This window comes from Anoplophora glabripennis, unplaced genomic scaffold (genome assembly GCF_000390285.2).
Source record: "Anoplophora glabripennis isolate ALB-LARVAE unplaced genomic scaffold, Agla_2.0 scaffold268, whole genome shotgun sequence".
In the NCBI taxonomy this organism is placed as follows: Eukaryota; Metazoa; Arthropoda; class Insecta; order Coleoptera; family Cerambycidae; genus Anoplophora; species Anoplophora glabripennis.
This window is the reverse complement of record NW_019416436.1, coordinates 123,467-146,537: the sequence shown is the minus strand read 5'-3', so window position 1 is coordinate 146,537 and position 23,071 is coordinate 123,467. Positions and strand designations below refer to the sequence as shown.

Here is a 23,071-nt window from a genome sequence, read left to right as displayed (position 1 = left end):
CTAGTTTGACATTTACAATTTACATTTCAAAGAAAATTGTTGTAATGACTGGTGTTCAAGAAACTTCGTGCAAGCTTTGCCTCAAAACTGTAACCGTTAAAGGTTTTGAGGTAATAGACGACGTTACTAGAGATATTTTAGATGTTCTTTTGGTGAAATTGGTAAGTCAGTGATTGATATGTATTATAGCTGTTTTACATTGACAATTTATTCAACAATAAATTGACGAAGTTCTTCATCAATTAATTCACGAATTTATTGGTAAACAGTGGGTTTTACACTGCTATAGACTTTGTCAAGTTTTTTGACGAATGAATCAGTTCTACCAATGAATCAAAGAAGCAAATGACTTTCAAAAATGTCACCTTTCCACTCATAATTCTAGTGATACAACAGTGGTACCGTTCTGACACATATTATATCAATATTAGTTTTTGTAAATAACAAATCAGTAAAAACAATGCAAAACTAGCACGACGCCACACAATTATTTACATATTCCAATAACATAACCTCGTTACTGATCTGAGGCTGGAAATCTGTCGAGAACTTGATGAATAAATTGATGAAGTTATTTGACAACTGATTTGGTGCATTACACTTGTCCAATTTCTTGATGAAGAGACTTCATCAATTAATTGATCAATAAATTGTCAATGTAAAATAGCTTTTAGTAAAGTAAGATAGCTATCGAAAAATCATGACACAAAAACGTTTCATGGTTATTTTAAATCTATTACAATAAAGAAAAATTAAGTATACAGCATCAGTCAAGAAGTTATGACGAAACAACGTTGCTTTTTCTTTATTGGAACACCCTTTATATTATTCCATATTTCAATTCTCGAAATTTTAAACAATAATTCATATAAGCACATCATGTACCTAAACTGAACCGTTTTTGAGATATCGAAGTTTGAAAATCATTTTCTTATAAATTATTATACAAAAATATTTTAGTCCATCAAGTTTATTTATTTATTTAATTTAATTCACCCGACGGGATGAGAACCCTTTTACAGGATGAATAAAAACAGAAAATATACACATATATAACTAACAATGATATAACAATATTACAAAATAAAGACAAAAATAAAATATGAGTTATAAGAATAAAATACAGATCTTAAAATGTATAAGCACGCTTTATATCCGCATGCGTACGGTTAAATATATCCAGCCGTTCTTCAATGTTACAGTAATTTCTAAGCATCATATACAAGGGAGACCACTGCAAAATATTAGATCTAGCTTGTATATGAAAATTATAGAATTCATAATCTTCCTTCTAATTAGACTGCTCATCTCAAATCGTTTCAATAATAAGTCTCGTGAATACCCTCTGGTCGGATAAATCCCATCCAATATAAATCTTGCGGATTTAAAGAACCTTCGCTGTACTTTCTCCAACACCGTTATGTGACAATTATAACTTGGTGACCAAATTACAGAGCCGTACTCTAATTTAGGCCTAACAAAGCTATTAAATAATACTCGTAATGTAGATATGTTTTTAAAATCTCTACTGTTACGTAGTATGAACCCCAGATTCTTGTACGCTCCAGCTATGCATTCTTCCATATGTTTATTGAATGTTAATTTGCCGTCAAAAATGATGCCGTGATTTTTAACAAATTCAGGCCGATTAAGTATCTGATTATTTAAAGTATAATTAAAACAAATTTTGCTATTTTTACGAACAAATGACATAACATTACATTCGAGGATGTAATAAAAGAGTTACTAAAATAGTGGGCAAAAACGTTCACAATGTCCTGGGGATTTTCAAGTTTGGAATTTTCATAATTCACACAGGATGATATACAAGTACAGTTTTGCTTTGAATTAATGAGATTCCAAAAATTTTTTGGTATCATTTTGTAAGGAACTTTCAGTCTCCTGAATATAATTATTATAAACAATTTTTACGGAACATTCAAACTGTGTTCGAAGACTTTTAAAATGATCGTAATCAACCTGCAGTTTTGATTTTTTGTAAGAGGTTTATTATTTCTGTGTTAAACCACGGCGAAAAACATTTACGTGCAGGTGTTTTCGTGGGAAAACGTTTCGTAAAAGCATAATTTATTTTGTCATAAAAGTGTTGAAGAACAACATAGTCACAGAAATAACTTTACAAGAACAGTTAGAGTTTATAACATTTTATAATTCTAGGGTGTAAAACTGCCAATTCCTCAACGATGTACTTGTCCGAAAGTTTTTGTGATGCTCTTTGAATTTGCTTGAATCGCCGATGTTGCCACAGCTAACTACCAATCCTCCGTCTCTAGCGTTTCTAACTTTGTTTAACTAACTGGATTCAGATTTTGAAGCATGTCGGACTTAGTGACAGATACCGCCTGTTTATTCTCTGGTTTAATAACAAAAGTAGAGGCGGTAGAACCAGAGGCAGCAGTCGCATATGATTTTTTAAGACCGGATCGTACTGAAGTAGAAATATTATCGATCTTTGGTTCTAACTCATTAATTGTTCATAAAGTTAAAAACTTCCGACTTTAAATAATCGACGATAAGTTGTTTACAACAGAATCTATTTTTTCGTGTGAACAAGTACTTATGTTTGGGATCGCTGCGTGGATTGTTTCAAGATTTTCAGAATAAGCAGCAACCGATGTTCTCTGTACGATGTTACATTTGATTTTGAAGTCTGGGCATAAGTAAAACAAATTTTTGCTCTTGGTCAACATCAAAAATTCAGTATTAGAGTCTTGCTAAGGAATAGTGGAACCGTCTGTTACAGCACCCTTCCCATCCAACAAATCCGTCGTTCTTCTCGCGGACACATTTAACACAATTAGTCATAGTTATGTTATCATAAGCGCTTATGGATGTAAAACATGTATCGTGCTGCAACGGTATCCCACTCAGAGTACGACACTGATATGATCACTACGTCCAAATGGCGAAGATACTGTTATAAAAATTTGTAAAAAGCAGTGATTTACTGATTTGTACAACACATGCAGCAACTGAACCAAATGTCCGCACACTGCATATGCCATATGTAACTGATATGTCAGATATGTTAATTAAGTAAGCGTCTCAATATAGTTAAAATTTATCAATAATCACAGAGCTCACAGCTCACAACATACACGTACACAGCGTACGCTCGACCCAAGTTACTTTTGAAAGTTTTTAGCTCTATAACAACGCTCCGTCGTTCTTTTGTCTAATAGTAATTATCTTGGCAACACATGTCAAAATGATATTCGTGATAATGTTCTTTTCCAAGTTTAAACCCATATTCAATATGTCTGGATTATACAGGAGCAGACGTAATTATCCATTTAAATTTATACATCTTTGACGGCGTTGCCAAATTTGTAATTTTTCTTTCATAGTTCGATTTCTCTCTCACTCTGCTAAAAAAGCTAAACCATATATCAGTCGATATCTTGTATCGTTTTTGAGAAAGTCGAATGTTATTAACAAGTTTACAAAAAAATATATACATTGTTGTGATTTAATAACGGATAAATTCAATAAAAGAGTGTGTAATTTTTTTTAGGAAAAATCCTCGGACACGTCGATTTTGCTTTTAGATTGCGTATATTTTAACATAAAATGTAGATATACAGGGTGCCTCAAGAAAGCGTGGCAGAAAATATTTTTTTCTCGTAAATGGAACCCCCTATATATTTTTGCATTTTCGGATTTTCCGAAAAATTCTAATGACAAAAAACTGGATATCCTGGTTTCATTAAACGAAAATCCTAACCTCTCAAGTACTCAGCTCGCTTTAGATAATACAGTTCATAGATCGACTGTAACAAAATTTTTAAAGAAGGAAAAGTGGCACCCTTATAAAATTCAATTACTTCAAGAGCTACTTGAAGATGATCCAGATCGCAGAAACGAGTTTTGCCAGACCATGACCGAAAGAACTGATAATAACCCTAGACTAGTAAAACAGATATGCTTTTCAGACGAGGCAACGTTTTGTTTGAATGGAGAAGTAAATAGGCAAAATTTTAGGTACTGGGCACCAGCAAATCCACACTGGTTTACGGAAAGTCATTCTCAGTATAATGAAAAGGTGAATGTATGGGCAGGGATTATTAATAACAGAGTAATAGGACCATACTTCTTTGAAGGATCTTTGACGGGAGAACGTTATCATGACTTTTTAGTAAACGACTTGATTCCAGCACTGGCGACACTGTATCCTGATGAAAATATGCCAGACATGCCAAACCAAGCGTTATGGTTTCAACAGGACGGGGCACCGCCCCATTATGCTGCGATTGTTAGAAGATTCCTAGATGATGTTTTCCCAAACCGGTGGATAGGCAGACGTGGATCAATAGAGTGGCCACCTAGGTCACCCGACCTTAATCCACTGGACTACTTTCTTTGGGGTTATGTCAAAAATGAAGTGTACAAAGATAAGCCACGCACGCTTGATATCCTCAAAGATCGTATTCATAACGTAATTAGGAATATTTCTCCAGAAACTGTTGAAAATGTACAGCAAGAATTTATCTATCGTTTGGGGTACTGCAGAGCTGTTAATGGCGGCCACTTCCAGCATTTAATAAAATAAACTTCCAGAATGTACATCAATTTATTTACAATAAAGTGTTATTATTTAAACGTAAATATTTCGTGAACAGTTGAAGATAGGTATAGGACATTATGCACAAAACATGTCCAGAATTTTTCGGAAAATCCGAAAATGCAAAAATATATAGGGGGTTCCATTTAAGAAAAAAAAAATTTTCTGCCACGCTTTTTTGAGGCACCCTGTATATCTACATTTTATGTCAAAATATGCGCAATCTAAAAACAAAATCGACGTGTCCGAGGATTTTTCCTAAAAAAATTACACACTCTTTTATTGAATTTATCCGTTATTAAATCACAACCCTGTATATTTTCTGTCATATCTTCATAATGCGTTGACGGAATGCAATGTAATGTACTACAGCATATTCACTTAATTAGACCTTTTATGGTAATCCGTTTATTTGATAAAAACCTCCTGCTTTTAACCAGTGACCTGCTACTAAGGCGTCCGCTCAAGAAAAGAATACGCCGTTGGCGGTTTTTTGTGGAAATAACATTATTTCTGGAAAAAATATCAAACTAAATAATACCATGACATTCTCTGAGGAGATTACAGTTTTCCTCTATTTTTTGCCACAATTCGTCTCGTGTTCGTAAGCCCAAGAAAGACTGCAGCTTCAGGAATAAATAAACAAATCTAATTATAATACTAAAACGAGATCATCGTAAAGATTACCAACCGATAATGCAGACAAAGTAATCAATTTTTGCAGATGGATTTTAAACAAATATGAGTAGGTGGACTAAATTTGCGCATTATATTCGGCAAATAAGTAAATTGTCTCCTAAACGACTGCAACTATTAAAAAACATCAAGAAACACTTGTTATTTATTTAACGTAACATTACCTAAATTTAACGTTGTTTCTACAAAAAACCACCATGGCATATTTTTTTCTTGGGGAAACGGAGCACAACCTTCAGTAACAGGCCACTGGTTAACGCTACGAGATTAAAATTACGTTACATCTAATTAAGTGAATACGTTGTAGTAAATTTCAATCAAATGGTTCAGCGCATTATGAAGAAATGACACAAAATATAATTTCATTTGGGAACTTGAACATCCTGTATCTCGAATACCACGGTCCCCCTAGGAAAAAAGTTGATAGAGCAAACTCTACTTATTTTTGGCAACTAATCTGTTCCTGCAGTTTCTGTATTTAAAGTGAAATCACCCTGTATATCTCAATTAGCACACCTCAACACATTAGAGCGACTTAACAATAATTGATATTTTCCGCCAAAGTTATTTTCTTTCTCTATGGTTAAAGTTGCATATATTTCAGAAATTTTATAGCGACGGCAAAGAGGTTATATGTAACGTCTGCAGAAGAAAGTTAAACGCAGCATTCGAATTTAAGTCAACTTGTCTGAAGAACGATTACACAATTATTCCATATATGGATTGTGAAAAAATGTTACAGCTCGACTTAAGAGATGTGTACATCCAGGAAAAGATAAGCGAGTCAATGGATATTTCAGATAGTCGGAGAATATGTCGATTGTGTATGGAGCCAGTAGAAAGTGAGTTTAGGTGCATACGTGAACAGGAACTTGAAGCTATCGAGAAGTTGGCTCCTGAAATGGTATCAATGATATTAAATAGTTACATTTTTTGCAATTTAATGAAACTACTTTGCAGAATATAAATATCATCAAAGATCCCGTTGTATGTAAGGAATGTTTTGAATCTGTGTGCACCCACAACAGTTTCCTAAAAAATTGCTCGGAAGTACAGGAAGAAATTAGAGGTATTTTTAATAGCGCAGCAACAGAAAGCCAGATAGATACGTCACCATCTGATTTATTCGTTAACACTGAAAACCAGGACAAAGAATTCGATATCAACAAGATGGAAATGTCAATCAAAGCTGAAAGTATCGACATAAAATCGGAAGATGAGGAAAGAAGGTAAGAGAAGACTATTTTAATAATAATTTATAAGGTAAGCGTATAACTCCAGATCTTATTTAATTTTGCCTCTCTTGCATTAATTTCTTGTGTTTCTGAGGGTTTTCGTATAATTAATTATTTCTAACATATTTTCAATCAAAATATGACCTAATTGTCATCAAAAATTTGATTTATATGATAATAAAACTGAAATAATGCCTTGTGTGTTCAGAAAATTGCATAATTGCATCTGTAATATGTAATTTTTTCAGTGACTCGTTACTGCAGAGCTCCGATAGTGAATCTTTCGAGAAGAGTGTTCATAAAAATGCAGAAGAGGATGGATGTAAACATAAGAATAGAGCGACAAACGAATGTAATACCAAAGTCAACCAGGACAACAAAGTATTTTACAAATGTGATAAATGTATTTACGAAAATAGAAGCGAGAGTCGTTTTATGACACATCGTGGGAGACACGAGAATGATTCGGAAGCATATAAATGTGAATTGTGCGAGTATGAAACTGAAAGTAAAAAATTTTTTCAGAAACACCGGTTGAGGCATAGTGATCCTTCGGAAACGCGTATGCATCGATGCGGATCATGTAATTACAAGACAAAGTGCAGATGTGAGCTTGCTAAGCATCAGGCGAAACACAAAAGTGCATCTGAAAGACGATTGTACGAGTGTGACATTTGTGATTTCAAAACAAAGGGGAAGTTCAGTTTTAAAAGTCATTATATAAAACATAAAAACTCTAACAATTATGTAGAATTACCGAATAAGGACACTTCACAACTGCCCATTTATAAATGTGATGGCTGCACATACGAATCAAAGAATAGGTCAAATTTTACCACACATCAATTGATACATAAAGATCCTTCGCAGGTGCAAATGTACAGGTGTAACGACTGCAGTTATGAATGTAAATATAAGGGTGCTATCAAACGGCATGAACTGAAACATAAAGATCCTTCGCAGGTCAAAATGTACAGGTGTAACGACTGCGATTACGAAAGTAGACACAAGGATGATTTAAAACGTCATCAACTGAAACACAAAGATCCTTCGCAGGTTCAAACGTACAGGTGTAACGACTGTGATTACAAAACTAAATACAAGGGTGATATGAAAAAACACCAACTGACACATAAAGATCCTTCACAGATTCAAATGTATAATTGTGCTCACTGCGATTTCAAAACTAAACATAAGTATTATATCAAACAGCACCAACTGAAACACAAAGATCCTTCACAGGTTCAAACGTACAGGTGCCACGATTGCGATTACGAAACTAAGTACAAGAGTTGTATCAAACAGCATCAGCTTAAGCATAAAGATTCTTCTCAGGTCCAGGTGTACAGGTGTAATGACTGCAATTTCGAAACTAAATACAAGAATTGTATCAAACGGCATCAACTGACACGTAGAGAAGATGTACCGACTGTGATTATGAATCCAAATGCAGGAAAAAACACCAACTGAAACACAAAGACTCTTCACAGGTCCAAACGTACAAATGTAACAACTGCGATTTTGAAACTAAATACAAGAGTTGTATCAAACGGTATCAATGGAAACATAAAGATAAGGCGTACCGACTGTGATTATGAATCCATTTGCAGGAGTTGTATAAAATATCACATGCCGAAGCATAGAGAGCTTTCACGAGTGTAAATGTTCGGGTGAGTATGTATGAGCATGCGAAAGTATGTCACGGGTTCAAATGCATCAATGTGATTCTGAAACTAAGCATAAGAAGTCTCTAAGGAGATATTTGTTGCTGCACAAAAAACATTTGCGGGTGTGAAGCACGGTCCATTAAAACGCAAAATCCAGTCAAAAATGAAGTTATTTAAGGGTTCAAACAAACTTTTGCTGAAACAGAAAGAGACAAGTGATTTCGGACTAGTGCTTTTGTAACAATGCATTAAAATGAATACTTTGTAATATACACCGGCTTTGTCTATATTTAAAAATTTATATTTTTCATTACCAATATTCAGAGTGAATCTTAAATGTGTACATGTGTATTCTAAACGACGAGACGGTTTATTATGTAGAAACAGTTAAGTTTTTTTGTCCAAAAAAAAAAAAAAATTAGGAATGAAATAAATATGCTGTGACGCACTTTTCCTCGGTTCTCTCTCTATGGGTCGGTTGGTGTTACTTTTTATTACTTTCAACTATGGTGTGTGCACCCCCTGTAATTTAATTTTTCGGAAAGGTCTTTTATTCCTCGGACTGGACTAAACGGTAACATTAGTCAATAATTTATATATTCGGTTTAATCTCGGGCGCCAGTTTCCCTATATTTTAAGTGGGGGAAACTCCACGTAACCCTTACCCTCGGTTTAGAGTAAAGTGCACAGGTGAAGAAAATAAATTCCAGGGGTCAATTGTATTTCTTTTAGGAGAAAACGGCAGAGAGTAGTTTTCTCAGTGTAGTTTTATTTTAAATATGAAATTAAACGGGAGTTCTACAAAACGATATCAGTGTTTTTGATGTTTCGGAATGTTATCAGTTTACCTCGGCGGTGAAAGAAATAAACCTATCAATTTTTACTGGATTTATTCAAAAGGAAAAATATTAATACCTTGTACAAATACAAATTGTGTCAATTTTATTTCTACCCACTCCTAAATGACTGAAACTATTTACAAGTTTATTAACAATAATTATATACAGAATCGGTGTTGAAGAGACAAAACTAAAAACTATATCACCTTTGGAAATGAAATAAATATTTAGGAACGGAGTCGAACATAAAATATTTATTACTTTACAATAGTAAACGGTTTTAAGAAACAAAGAAAGGTGTTTTTTAAACGGTCTGATAAAAAGAAACTAATTTATTTGTAGTTGTTTTTATTGGTCCCCGCTGATTCTGAAAATAAATCAAAATTATTCGGTATTATTTCGGAATTATTTTAAACTCAGGTCGACGGTCAAATATCGGTATTACGGCCTAGCAAGCAATGCAAAATTAGTAAGCGGTAAGCGGTAAGCGGTAGCAATAACCAGTGAAGAAAGTCCAGGCGGTGCAAGGCGGAAAAATAGGATGGTAAAACGGGATCCACAGTATTTCGCCTTACAATTCGTACTGGCCTTTGAGTTTTATACGTCCTGGTGACTGATGTTGTAGGAATCTCAGTATACAACGCTTCTTGGTCTGATGGGTATACACGCCGACCAGGGAGAAACGTACATATACTATATGGAACGACCCGGAGATTGGGTATACACGCCGAAACTCTAGGTCTTAGTTCGCGTATCCCCTATTACTCGGCGTACATCAGGGTGCGGGACACCAGGCAACGCTGTAGTAAACACGCAGGCTTCGTCAAGATTGGGTCTACATGCCGAATCCAACGATTGCTCTGTTGTGCGGGTTGAGACGGATGGTGGAATTTGTGTGCGGGTTACCAAGAATATTCTTCTCGGGCCCGCAGTAATTCCACACTTAAATTTTTTCGGACTTGTACCCGGTTGGAACGGATAATAATAAAGGAAAATAATTCTTACTGGGTTCACTGGTTATTCCGGGCTGGCTTCGGCGGAGAGTACTTGCTGGCGGTGGAGCTTCTGGTCCGGGTCGAGTTCTGATCGGTAGCGAGTTCTGGCTAGGAACTGCCGGTTTCGGGGAATGTCGAGGGCTTTTGTTACCCAAATCCGCACCGGATGGACACAAGTCGTGGTGGGACCTCCACGTGACTAATGGCTTGCCAGAGTGTGGTAACGGCCGGTCGGACCCGCTAGCGGATATTTGATATACAGGCTGTCCGGTAAGTACCTCCTAACCTCTCGGGAGTGTATAGGGGAGGTCAAAATAAAACTAGTCCTTCCTATAATTTTTTTTCCTAATGTGCCCCCTAACGGAGTTATGGGGGGTCAAAGGGGTACCTAGAAATTAACGTTTAGGGTTATAACTTTGAAACCACCCTGTATATTTTAATAAAATTTTCGTACGTTGTATTACACATGGAGCTCTACGATTTGATGCTAAAATCAACTTTTTGCTATTATCAGGTGTCCAGAAACGGACTGGCCCTATCACAATTTTTCTCAAAATTTTGACAGAAGTAATTTTATCAAACTGAAAATATTATTATTAGATACTCTGAAGGTTTTTCTTTAAAAATGGTACTCTTTATTTATTTCGAAAAAATGAACGGTTTGCGAGATAAATCGGTTTTGAAAAAAATTGGTAACAAATACAACAATTAAAATTTATTTTTTTTACATATTATTTCATGCATTTAATTTCTTTAACTTTATCAAGTCCAGAAATCTTTGAACGGGTTGGCTATACTTTATGAGCAAGTAGTGACCAATTAAAAATAACATTTGAAAAATAACTTACTTACAAGACATGCAACAAAGAACATTCAACAATGAACAAAGGTACCTAAATGTTACTTCGGTAGATGTTCAAAATGAGCACCCCGTACTTCAATGCACTTTCTAATCCTACGAATGTTTTCCCGGTGCACTTGAAATAATATTCCGTGATTATTGCGGAGATGGTCACAGTTCTGTGTTAGCCTCAGCAGAAGTTCCTCTCTACTATTTACGGGTGTTGAATAAACGTTATTTTTTAAATGACCCCACAGAAAAAAGTCTAATGGGTTTAGGTCGGGCGACCTAGGTGGCCATAATACAGGTCCGCCTCGACCTATCCATCGATCACCAAAAACATTCGTCAGATGTTGACGTACTAAACGATCAAAGTGGGGTGGTGCACCGTCATGCATGTACCACATTTCAGTTCTTATTTGAAGGGGCACTTCTTCTAACAAAATATTTAGATTTTCCTCTAAAAATTGCAAATAAAGAGCACCATTAAGTCTTTGCTCCAGAATAAATGGACCAATCAAATGATTCCCGATAATGCCAGCCCACACATTCACCATAAACCTTTGTTGGTAGCGAGTTTGAACTAAAGCGTGAGGGTTTTCTTCATCCCAGACATGTAGATTATGCGAATTAATTATGCCGTCTCTTGTAAAACCTGCTTCATCGGTGAACAAAATAGATGTACCAAAATTATGATTCCGAATATGATGCTGTAAAAACCAATTGGCGTATTGAAGTCTTTTTGGATAATCATCTGGAGACATAGCATGTACTTTTTGGATGTGGTACGGGTAAAGCAATTGTTCTTTCAGAGTTTCATGTACAGCCCATTTTGTAACATTGTTTTGCGCCGCAAGCTTCCTTATGCTATTTGAAGGATTATTAGCAACGTCTTCCAATATTTGTTCCTCTACATGAGGGTCTCGTACTCTCCTCGGGGCTCCTGCTCCACCACGGCGTGGCAAAAAGCTTCCTAAATAAAGGATTCGGAAGAAATTAGTTTCACTAACGTTTTTCACTATTTTTTTTTACCTGTTTCTCTTAAACTACGATCAACTCTTTCAAAAGTTTTTGGACTCGGCAAATGTCGACCCGGAAACCTTTCCTCATAAAGTCTTCTTGCCTCCACGGAGTTGCATAATGCTTCCCCATAAATTAGGTGCATATCAGCATATTCTGCACAGGAATATTCTTCCATTTTTAAATGTTATTTCTAACGGCTTAAAACGAATACCACAATAAAATTGAATTTTTATTCTGTCACGCGCCTTTGACAAGTACTTTAAAATCAACAGGGTCTAACAACGAAAACAATAGAAAAGAACTCCATGGAGACAAGAGCAATAATAATTTGTAGATGTATTTTGGTCATAGATGTTGATTTTACAAGAAACGGCATTATTCATTCCCTTAATTCACCACCAGTAAATGTTTATGGTGAATCTGTAGGCTGGCACTAGCGGGAATGATTTTATTGTAAAAAAATAAATTTTAATTGTTGTTGTATTTGTTACCAATTTTTTTCAAAACCGATTTATCTCGCAAACCGTTCATTTTTTCGAAATAAATAAAGAGTACCATTTTTAAAGAAAAACCTTCAGAGTATCTAATAATAATATTTTCAGTTTGATAAAATTACTTCTGTCAAAATTTTGAGAAAAATTGTGATAGGGCCAGTCCGTTTCTGGACACCTGATAATAGCAAAAAGTTGATTTTAGCATCAAATCGTAGAGCTCCATGTGTAATACAACGTACGAAAATTTTATTAAAATATACAGGGTGGTTTCAAAGTTATAACCCTAAACGTTAATTTCTAGGTACCCCTTTGACCCCCCATAACTCCGTTAGGGGGCACATTAGGAAAAAAATTATAGGAAGGACTAGTTTTATTTTGACCTCCCCTATACACTCCCGAGAGATTAGGAGGTACTTACCGGACACCCTGTATATGTATATAAAAATCAATAATTCTTGCCGCCGAGGTAAAATAATCCGAAATAAAAAGAAATATTTCTAAATTCAGGACATAATAAAATCAGAATAAAACCGGTTCATCACAATGCAATAATAATAAACACTAAAATAAATATGAATTGTTTTTCTTAATAGAAAACTGTTGAGGACTACTCACTTTACTGTGGTATTTAAGCGTTGAGAGATCAACTAGGCGGTGTTGCCGATGTCGTATAGACTTGTAAACTCAAATTTCTAATGAAAAGAAGAAATAAGCACCGTTAAATGTTCAAAGTGTCCTTCTCTTGCAATTCTGATGCATGGGTGATTTTTAGCAATACTATCTGCGTTTTTCACTTCTAGCTTTGAAACTCGATATTCGTTTGTCCACACGATTTTCGAGACAAGCGTTGCGGTAAACCAGAAAGCAGTGCCTTGAAAATTATTATGTACCTGGTATTGGCAAGTTTTTTATTTTATTTAAATTATATTTGTACAAAATCAATTCACCCTTCCAGCCTGATATTCATTATTTGTCCTGCCCTAAATTAATTATTTGTGTTGTCCTTATGTGTAAGCGTTGTGTACATGTGGATGGCATGCTAAACGAATTTTGCGGTAACCACCTTTATTTTCTATGTTTAAGTAAGTGTTGATTTGATACACTAATTTTTTTGACCTCTAATTTTTATATGTACACATTTAAAATTAACCCTGCGTCCTATGTAATTTATAATTTTCATTTGATTCTTCGTAATTTGTGTAGGGGGAACAGGGTTACAAGTGGAAAGAAACGTTATTGTATTAACACTGTTCCCTATTGTATTTTCTTAGTATTATTTTAAGGCCTAAATATAAATTTAAATCTTTAAATTTTACTGTGCACTATTATATGATTATATTATATGTATGTAGGATTAAATGAATTAAATGTAATTTCTGTACATATGCATTACACTGTACTGATCTGTTTAAAGGAGCCCTTTACTTTGATTTGTTTTTTACACAGTTTTTGTTCTGTATATAAAAATCTGTAAATTGATCTGAACCAAAATGATAACTTTTCTAAAATTCTAGGTCTAGGAACTGTGTTAAAATCATAGATAAGATATACTATGTAAGAAATAGATAGGCAACTCGATGAAAAAATGCATTAAATATGCCATCGGTGTTTGGAGTAAGAAACACTTTCAAGGGCAATTATTGCACATACGAGGGCTATAAGATAAGTTCATTGGGTGTAAAGGGGCATACGATAACTTCTCATTATATTCGTAAGGTGATTCGCAAACACTAACCTAAAATGAAACCTCGTATTCTTTAGTGAATTTTAAGAGGGCTCTTTCGTATAAAGCTTTTATCTAGGAAGTTTCGTTAAAAAAATACAGGGTATTAAAATTTAAAAAATATTTAAATTTTTTACAAATAAAAATTAAAAAATAAATGCTGCAGGGTACTGCTGGAATATTTGTCTAAATAAAAAAGTATGCCGCTGCTTTATTGTAACAATCATGATATTTTCGCATTCCTCTTCCAATTTTGTACAAATTACTATTCTTTTAAATTTTTCCAAAAAGCCTGATTTCCTGAGTAAAACTTAAAAAATGAACTGAAGACACACTTCGATATTTGAATACAATGCTGTTTAATCGATACATTAGTAGGCTGTGTTTGCGCAAATTGAGGTATTTTTGAGCATTTACTCAAATAAAATCATCTATGAGATGTTCTTTATTCGATTAAATAATAGATTAAAAAAAGTGTTTCTATTGTAATTTAAACAATGTTTTCAGTTCAACGAAAATGTTTTTTTTTTTCGAAAAACATAAAGGGGTGGTGATTTGTAGAAAATTGTAAGGAGAATCCGAAAATATCATAATAAAGCCCTGTATCTCAGCCACTGGAACATTGTTTTTTAAGAAAATGCTTCCGATTTTGTACAATATTTACATACATTCATGTGATTAATTTCAAATTATTTCACTCACTAGTTTCTAAAATGTTATAAAAAATTAAAAATATTAATTTAACACTGGATTGTTTTAGTGAACCGACCTAGACAAAAACTTTATATGAAAGACCTACCTTAAAATTCACTAAAGAATTCGAGGTTTCATTTTTTGTCACTGTTTGTAAATCACCATGTAGTTCATTTGTAAATTGATGTCATTGGCAATGTTTCACGTATAATTTCTACATTCACATTATTACATTTTCTGAAAATTCTAAAATTATATTGTAACGTATGAATCATGATGAAGTTCCGGCGTCAGTTGTTAAATTTCAAAATGGATGCTAACAGAGACAACAGAAATTTATTTTGTCTCTGTCTAAAAAAGGACAGACGCATATCGCTGTCCTCTCGGGCTCTGGAGTAGTGGGGATAATTTTCAATCTCTTACCAGTAAAGTTGCATGTGTGGTTAAAAAAAATCATGAGAATTGAATTTGTGGCGCCATCTTTCGAGTAAAAATGGTGCTAATATATGATACTTATTAAATACTACAGTATACTTTAAATTAATAGACGGTCGTTGTTTGAAATATTCTGTAGAATATTTCAAACAACGAGGCGGCCATGTAAGGTAGTGTCTACCATTATTGATAGATGGCGCTATCTACTTGGAAAAAACCGGGAAGACGTAATGATTACTAACTTTTCAAAAAACAGAATTGGTTTAAATTCTATTTGTAACCGTAATCAGTAAACGTTCAAAATTTTGTCCACCGACTCGTAAACACGTTTGGGCACGCTCAATCATGTTTTGACCAACAAAAATATGTCATTTCCCAATAAAAATAGGTGATAAGCTTTTAATTCAAGAGAACGTTTGTGGCCACGTAAATAAAAGATAATCTGCTGGTAGTAATGTTTGGAATGCTGTAAGTACGTCATAGTGTTACAATTTGCTTTAAATCTAGGAGGACAAATTCTCAAATGCAAAATACATTATAGTTACCACTTTGTTTCAAGAAAATCGAAAACCACTTAATATAGACAATGCAACCGTAATTATTTGCGAAGCGTCTTCCAGAACAAAAAACAGATTTTTCAGATGTAAACCAAGAACGCCATATTCCGAAGAACCAAATTAGTGCTGTGTGCTGTGTACAACAAAAATTGTTACGTCAATTTTTTCCAGCAATCCGTAATCATAGTGCAAGAATTATAGACTAGACTTTACCATTCTTGTTGTTCTGATAACAGAAGAGGAAGAAGAATAATAACCCTCACTATTCGATGTATTCATTGAGGTTAAACAATCAACGTAAGTTACGGTTTGATATTTACATTTCAATGAATATTGTTGCAATGACTGGTGTTCAAGAAACTTCGTGCAAGCTTTGCCTCAAAACTGTAACCGTTGAAGGTTTTGAGGTAATAGACAACGTTACTAGAGATATTTTAGATGTACTTTTGGTGAAATTGGTAAGTCGGTGATAGATATGTATTAGTTCAGAATCGTTGTTATGTATGGAAAAGGTCGGTTATCTCCTAAAGTAAGCTATAAAAAATTCATAAGACACGTTTTAGGGTTTTTTAAAAGCTATTGCTATAAAGAAAAGTTATGGCGAAACAAAGTTGCTTTTTCTTTATCGGAATACCCTGTGTATTATTCCATATTTTAATTCTTCTCGTAATTTTAAGCAAAATTCATATAGCACATCACGTACCTAAAGTTAACCGTTTTCAAGGCATCGAACTTTGAAAATCATTTTCTTATGAATTATACAAGAATATTTTAGCAGCAATGAAGGGGTTTTCACCGCCTACTGAACTAAAAAGTTTTAAATCCGTGACGCAAACCGAAACATACAGACCTGCAAATAATTCCATTTCTCTCAAGAAAGGCTTTCTCTAGACGATTTTCTCAAGCGACAATTTTTTTTTTTAATAAAACGGCCTTTTTATTATTGCTGCCCGTTTAAAAAAAAATACGGCCACTGTAAACGTTTTGACCGCTAAAAGGGGGAAGTAACCGGAGAAAACTATCACCCAGTATATTGATTTGACTAAAACTTTAAAAAATAATACGCCACGACAGTCCAAATAAATGTGTCGAATTTTAACGCGATCGGTAAAAGTAAATTAAATTAGTTTTATTCTTGACAACTTTGAAGGCCTGTAACTAAAACCAAAAATTTTTTATTTAATTTTTCTTCGTAGGTCAAACGTTGTCTGTGAAATTTGCGGACACCCTGTATTTTTACGCAAAATATTCATATTTTATTTATATTTAAATTTAAACACTGTATCTCGGAAACGGTGCAGATTTCGACCTACGTTTATATGAACTTTTTTTTTACAAATTAACTTCGGCAACCTCCCCCTAAAATATTTCGCACTTTCATACAAACACCCTGTATAGGAATTGTCGTTTTCTCACGTTGCTTAAACCTTTTTTGCGCTATGTTTCATAAACCTATGACGTCATCGAGATTATTTTTTAAATAGCACTACCTGTTTTTTTAGACATAAAAGGTCTCCTTTTGAAGGGAAATCCTTCAATATCGGGTTTGGCCTACTTCACTTTGACAGATGCGAAAAATCACGTAGATAATGATGTTCCAGAAGACAGTATTTGCCGGGAGGAATTACTTGCATGAAATTGTTCCAAGTAGGTAGATAGGTCGAAGAGGACCATTGAGTGGCCACCACGTTTGCCCGATTTAACTCCCCTAGATCATTTATTGTGGGACTATTTAAAAAGCAGAGTTGGTAGACTGGACACCATCGAGGGCTTAAAATGCGCATAAGAGAAGAAATTAATCGGATACCACCAGAGGCAATTCAAAATACCACGGATGAATTGGAACATCGTCCCGCCCATTGCCTAACTGTTAACGGGGGTCACTTTGAACATCTTCTTTAAGTCACCTAAAATTGTTAAATAAAAATCTTTAAGTTATTGTTTTTGAGAAACTCTCGCATTTTTTACATTAATTTAAGTAATACATTGGTCTGGTTTTTTTTCGCGCCTGTTAAAGTGAAATAGACCAAACCCTACATCGACGCATTTCCCTTCAAGAGGGCTATTTATTTATGCCTAAAAAATTAGGTAGTGCTATTTAAAAAAAATGTCGATGACGTCATAGGTTCATAAAACATTGCGCAAAAATGGTTTAAGCAACGTGACAAAGCGACAATTCCTATATGTTAATTGACGTACTTTAGAATTCTTGTGAAAACGCAACACAAAATAAAATACGAATATTTTGCGTCACTTTTGGGAAGCACTCTATCTCCCAATTAACTCACCTCAACACATTACAACAACAATAATTGATATTTTCTGACAAAGTGATTTTCTTTTTCCTTGGTTAAAGTTGCATATATTTCAGAAATTTGATAGCAAAGGCAAAGAGGTTATATGTAACGTCTGCAGAAGAAAGTTAAACGCAGCATTCGAATTTAAGGCAACTTGTCTGAAGACCGATTACACAATTATTCCATATGTGGATTGTGAAAAAATGTTACAGCTCGATATAAGAGACGTGTATACGAAAGAAAAGACCAGAGAGTCAATGGATATTTCAGATAGTCAGAGAATATGTCGATTGTGTATGGAGCCAGTAGAAAGTGAGTTTAGGTGCATACGCGAAGAGGAATTTGGAGCTATCGAAAAATTGGCTCCTGAAATGGTATTAATGATATTAAATTGTTACTTTTTTCGCAATTTAATGAAACTACTTTGCAGAATATAAATATCATCAAAGGTCCCGTTGTATGTAAGGAATGCTTTGATTCTGTGTGCACCCACAACAGTTTCCTAAAAAATTGCTTGGAAGTACAGGAAAAAATTGGAGGTATTTTTAATAGTGCAGCAACAGAAAGTCAGATAGATACGTCACCATCTGATTTATCCCTTAAGACTGAAAACCAGGACATAGAATTCGATATCAACGGGATGGAAATGTCAATTAAAGCTGAAAGTATCGACATAAAATCGGAAGATGAGGAAAGTAGGTAAGAGAAGACTTTTAACAATAATTTTACTAGGTAATAGTACATTTTGCCTTTCTTGCATTAATTGCCTGTATTTCTGAAGGTTTCCGCATAATTATTTTATTATTTTTAACATATCTTCAATAAAAATATTACTAATTGTCATCAAGAATTTGATTTATGTGATAATAAAACTGAAATAATGTCTTGTGGAGTTCAGAAACTTGCATAATTGCATTTGCAATAACCTATGACTCCTTAGAATTAACACCTGACTTTGGAAAATACCCTGTATATGTAATTTTTTCAGCGACTCGCTACTGCAGAGCTCCGATAGTGGATCATTCATGAAGAGTGTCCTTAGAGATGAGGAAGAGGATGGATGTAAACATGAGAATAAATCGACAAACGAATGTAATACAAAAGTCAAGCAGGACGACAAAGTATTTTACAAATGTGATAAATGTATTTACGGAACTGAAAGCGAGATCCGTTTTATAGCACACCGTGCGAGACACGAGAACGATTCCGAAGCATATAAATGTGATTCGTGTGAGTCAGAATCTAAAAATAAGAAATTTTTTCAGAAACACCGGTTGAGGCATAAAGATCCTTTGGAAACGCGTATGCACCGATGCGGATCATATGATTACAAGACAAAGCACAAGTGTGAGCTTGCTAAGCATCAGGTGAAACACAAAAGCGCATCTGAAGGACGATTGTACAAGTGCGACTTTTGTGATTTTACAACAAAGCGGAAAGTCAGTTTTAATAGTCATTATATAAAACACAAAAACTCGATCAATCGTGTAGAATGTGACTATAAAACCAAATACACCGCATTACCGAATAAGGGCACTTTACAACTGCCCATTTATAAATGTGAGGATTGCACATACGAATCAAAAGATAAGAGAAACTTTACCAGACATCTGTTGGTACATAAAGATCCTTCGCAGGTGCAAACGTACAGGTGTAAGGATTGCGATTACAAAAGTAAATACAAGGATCATATGAAAAAACACCAACTGAAACACAAAGATCCTTCACAGGTTCAAACGTACAAGTGTAACGATTGCGATTTCGAAACTAAATACAAAAATTCTATCAAAGAGCATGAACTGAAACATAAAGATCCTTCACAGGTTCAAATGTACAGGTGTAATGACTGCGATTTTGAAACTAAATACAAGAAATATATCAATCAGCATCAACTGAAACATAAAGAACCTTCTCAGGTTCAAATGTACAGGTGTAACGACTGCGATTTCGAAACTAAATACAAAAATTCTATCAAACAGCATGAACTGAAACATAAAGATCCTTCCCAAGTTCAAATGTACAAGTGTAATGACTGCGATCACGAAACTAAATATAAGGATAAAATGAAAAAACACCAACTGGAACACAAGGATCCTTCGCAGGTTCAAACGTACAGTTGTAACGACTGTAAGTACAAAACTATATACAAGAAATATATCAAAAAGCACCAACTGAAACACAAAGATCCTTCGCAGGTTCAAAAGTACAGGTGTAACGACTGCGATTACGAAACTAAATACAACGGAAATATCAAGCTGCACCAACTGAAACACAAAGATCCTTCGCAGCTTCAAAAGTACAAGTGTAATGTGTGCGATTATGAAACTAAATACAAGGGTTGTATGAAAAATCACCAACTGAGACACAAAGATCCTTCGCAGGTTCAAATGTACAGGTGTAACGACTGTGATTACGAAACTAAATTCAAGGGCGATATGAAAAAACACCAACTGAAACACAAAGATCCTTCTGAGGTTCAAACGTACAAGTGTAATGTCTGTGATTACAAAACTAAATATAAGAATGTCATCAAACAGCACCGACTGAAACATAAAGATCCTTCACAGGTCCAGATGTACAGGTGTAATGCCTGCGATTTCGAAACTAAATACAAGACATGTATCAAACGGCATCAACTGAAACATAAAGATAAGCTGTACTCAGTGTGATTATGAATACAAGTATAGGAGTGATATAAATTATCACATGTTGAAGCATAGAGAGTCTAAACGAGTGCAAATGTTGTGATGAGTATCAGAGCTGGGAAATTACTTGTAATTTACAAATAGTTACAATTACAAATTACTTTTTTAAAAAAAGGAACTAATTACAATTACAAAGTATATTCTTTAAAAAAGGAATTATATTAATTTAATTACAGTTACATGGAAAATGGATTTAGCAATTACTTTTCTAATTACTTTTATGATAAAGTAAATTATAGTGACCAAACAGAGAAAAAGGAAAAAGTTAAGTTAAAAATTTAAATTAAAAGTGTTGTGTAATATTGCGTTTTATTATTTATTAGAATTGATACTAAAATGAAAAGATTATTCTTATTCATTTTCTGATATAGAATTTTTATATTTTTATTCCTAATCTAATAATTTAAACTAGTTCAGTTCATACTATAATTTTATATTATTGGTCAGGTAATTAATTCAACCCGATGCTCTTTTTTTTGGTTGTTAGTACATTTGCAAAATATAGAATACAGTAGTTTTGGGTAGACTGGAAAGCAATAATTATTATTAAAAAAATTACGAATCGAACAAGTACGAGTGAAAGGCTGAGTAACCGAACCAGAAGTTTTCTCAACTCAAAATAAGAGCAGTAACACATAGATACATAATATATATTTTTATAAAACTTGATGCTATAGACAACATATTTTTACTTCGTATATTTTCTAAATTAATAATAATTATAATAAAATAAAATGTACTCTGTTAATTCTGAGGTTAATTCAAATCACTTATTATTGTTCACGCGGCACAAGGCTTTCCTCAACTGAAATAATAGAAGTCTGCAAGTCTGTACGCAATTACGCAATACGCATGATCTTAAAAGTAATTATAATTAATAGAAAAAGTAATTGTAATTGGAAAAAGTATTTGTACTTATAGAAGTAATTTGTAATTCGATAGTTCAAATAATATAATTACAAATTACAATTTCTATAACAATTTTTACTGCAATTACAATTCCAAATTACTTTAATAAAAAAAAGTACTTAAATACAATTACAATTACAGGAAAAAAAAGGGAATTGTAATTGCTAATTACTTTTTCACCAGGAATTACCCAGCTCTGATGAGTATATATGAGCATGCAGTGTTTGTGAATATGACTCGATGCACGCCCTTTACTTACTTGCGGAATTTCTTCGACCCTTTCCAAAATTTGTACTCCAGCTAAATAATTCTAGCCGTACGTTGTCAAAGATTTAATGTCTCTCCACATTAGCAAATGTTTTGTGATTTGTAATTCTTCAATTAGGAAATCTTACAGCATATGTTCGAACAGTAGCACAACAATTTCCATCACAATATCCCAAAACTAGTAACATATCAGTTTGTTCAGCAAAAGTATAAATTGCAGCAATAGTAAGGAAAATATTAAAAAAACAAAGTAAGCTAAAATTAAATGACATCTAGCTTGACGCTGAACCGTTCTGATTACTGTTATGAATTTGTTTCTTTGTTATATGGCACCTCGTACTAAACTAATCTAATTATCTGAAGCTGATTTTATATTACTTAATGTGTAAAAAATGTTGGACAGACAAATTCGTAGGTCTAATATAATTATATATAATGTTAAGGAATCACAACAAAGAATTCGTATGGAAAGAAATAATGAAAGTACTAAAGTGGTAAACGATATTCTTAGGGATGTTGATGTGAACAAGAATAATATAAAAGTATTTCGTTTGGGAAAGTACGACTCACATAAAAATCGTCCATAGGTGTTCTAAAGGCTAAGAAAAATATTAAAGTTCCTGGGATTAAAATATATGGTGATCAGACGAAGGCGCAGAGAGAGTATTACATGTATATTAAGAAAAAACTAGAAGAAATTATTTCTAAGTCGAACAACAAGTGATGTATTAAATGTTGAACTAAATATTGCAAATTATAAAGTTATACGTCGTGTTTCTTCGAGCAGGCATAATGTGGTTAATTTGTTAAAAGTAAAGAAAAAGAGGTACTATTTTGAAAAAATTGACAGACATATCAGTAATCCTAAACTTATGTGGAAGACTATTAAAGATTTAGTCAATAGTAATGAAAATGTTAAAATCGATTATGTACAATTTGAGTTTGGAGACCATACTATTACATGTAATAATGAAGTTAGTTTAGCTAAAAACTTTAATGTACCTATATTTTATAAATAGTATTGAAGATATAGCTTTAAGTATTGGAAATATAGGTACTACATGGCAGAACATAAACTACAATTTGTATCCTGGTATTTGTAAATTTAAATTG

The 23,071-nt window shown here is 33.7% G+C and overlaps 2 protein-coding genes across 2 annotated transcripts; both read left to right on the top strand.

Annotated features, from left to right (window-relative positions):
- Positions 1–6: 6 nt before the first annotated feature.
- Positions 7–8,719, top strand: LOC108904339 (zinc finger protein 90-like). Its single transcript, XM_018706854.2, has 4 exons — positions 7–161; positions 5,883–6,182; positions 6,239–6,507; positions 6,762–8,719. The coding sequence occupies exons 1-4, from the start codon at positions 45–47 to the stop codon at positions 7,981–7,983; spliced, it is 1,908 nt and encodes a 635-aa protein (XP_018562370.1). The 5' UTR covers positions 7–44; the 3' UTR covers positions 7,984–8,719.
- Positions 8,720–16,121: 7,402 nt separating this feature from the next.
- Positions 16,122–22,682, top strand: LOC108904324 (zinc finger autosomal protein-like). Its single transcript, XM_018706838.1, has 5 exons — positions 16,122–16,238; positions 18,152–18,451; positions 18,508–18,776; positions 19,066–19,751; positions 22,546–22,682. Exons 1-5 carry the CDS (start codon positions 16,122–16,124, stop codon positions 22,680–22,682), a joined length of 1,509 nt encoding a protein of 502 aa, XP_018562354.1.
- Positions 22,683–23,071: the final 389 nt, after the last annotated feature.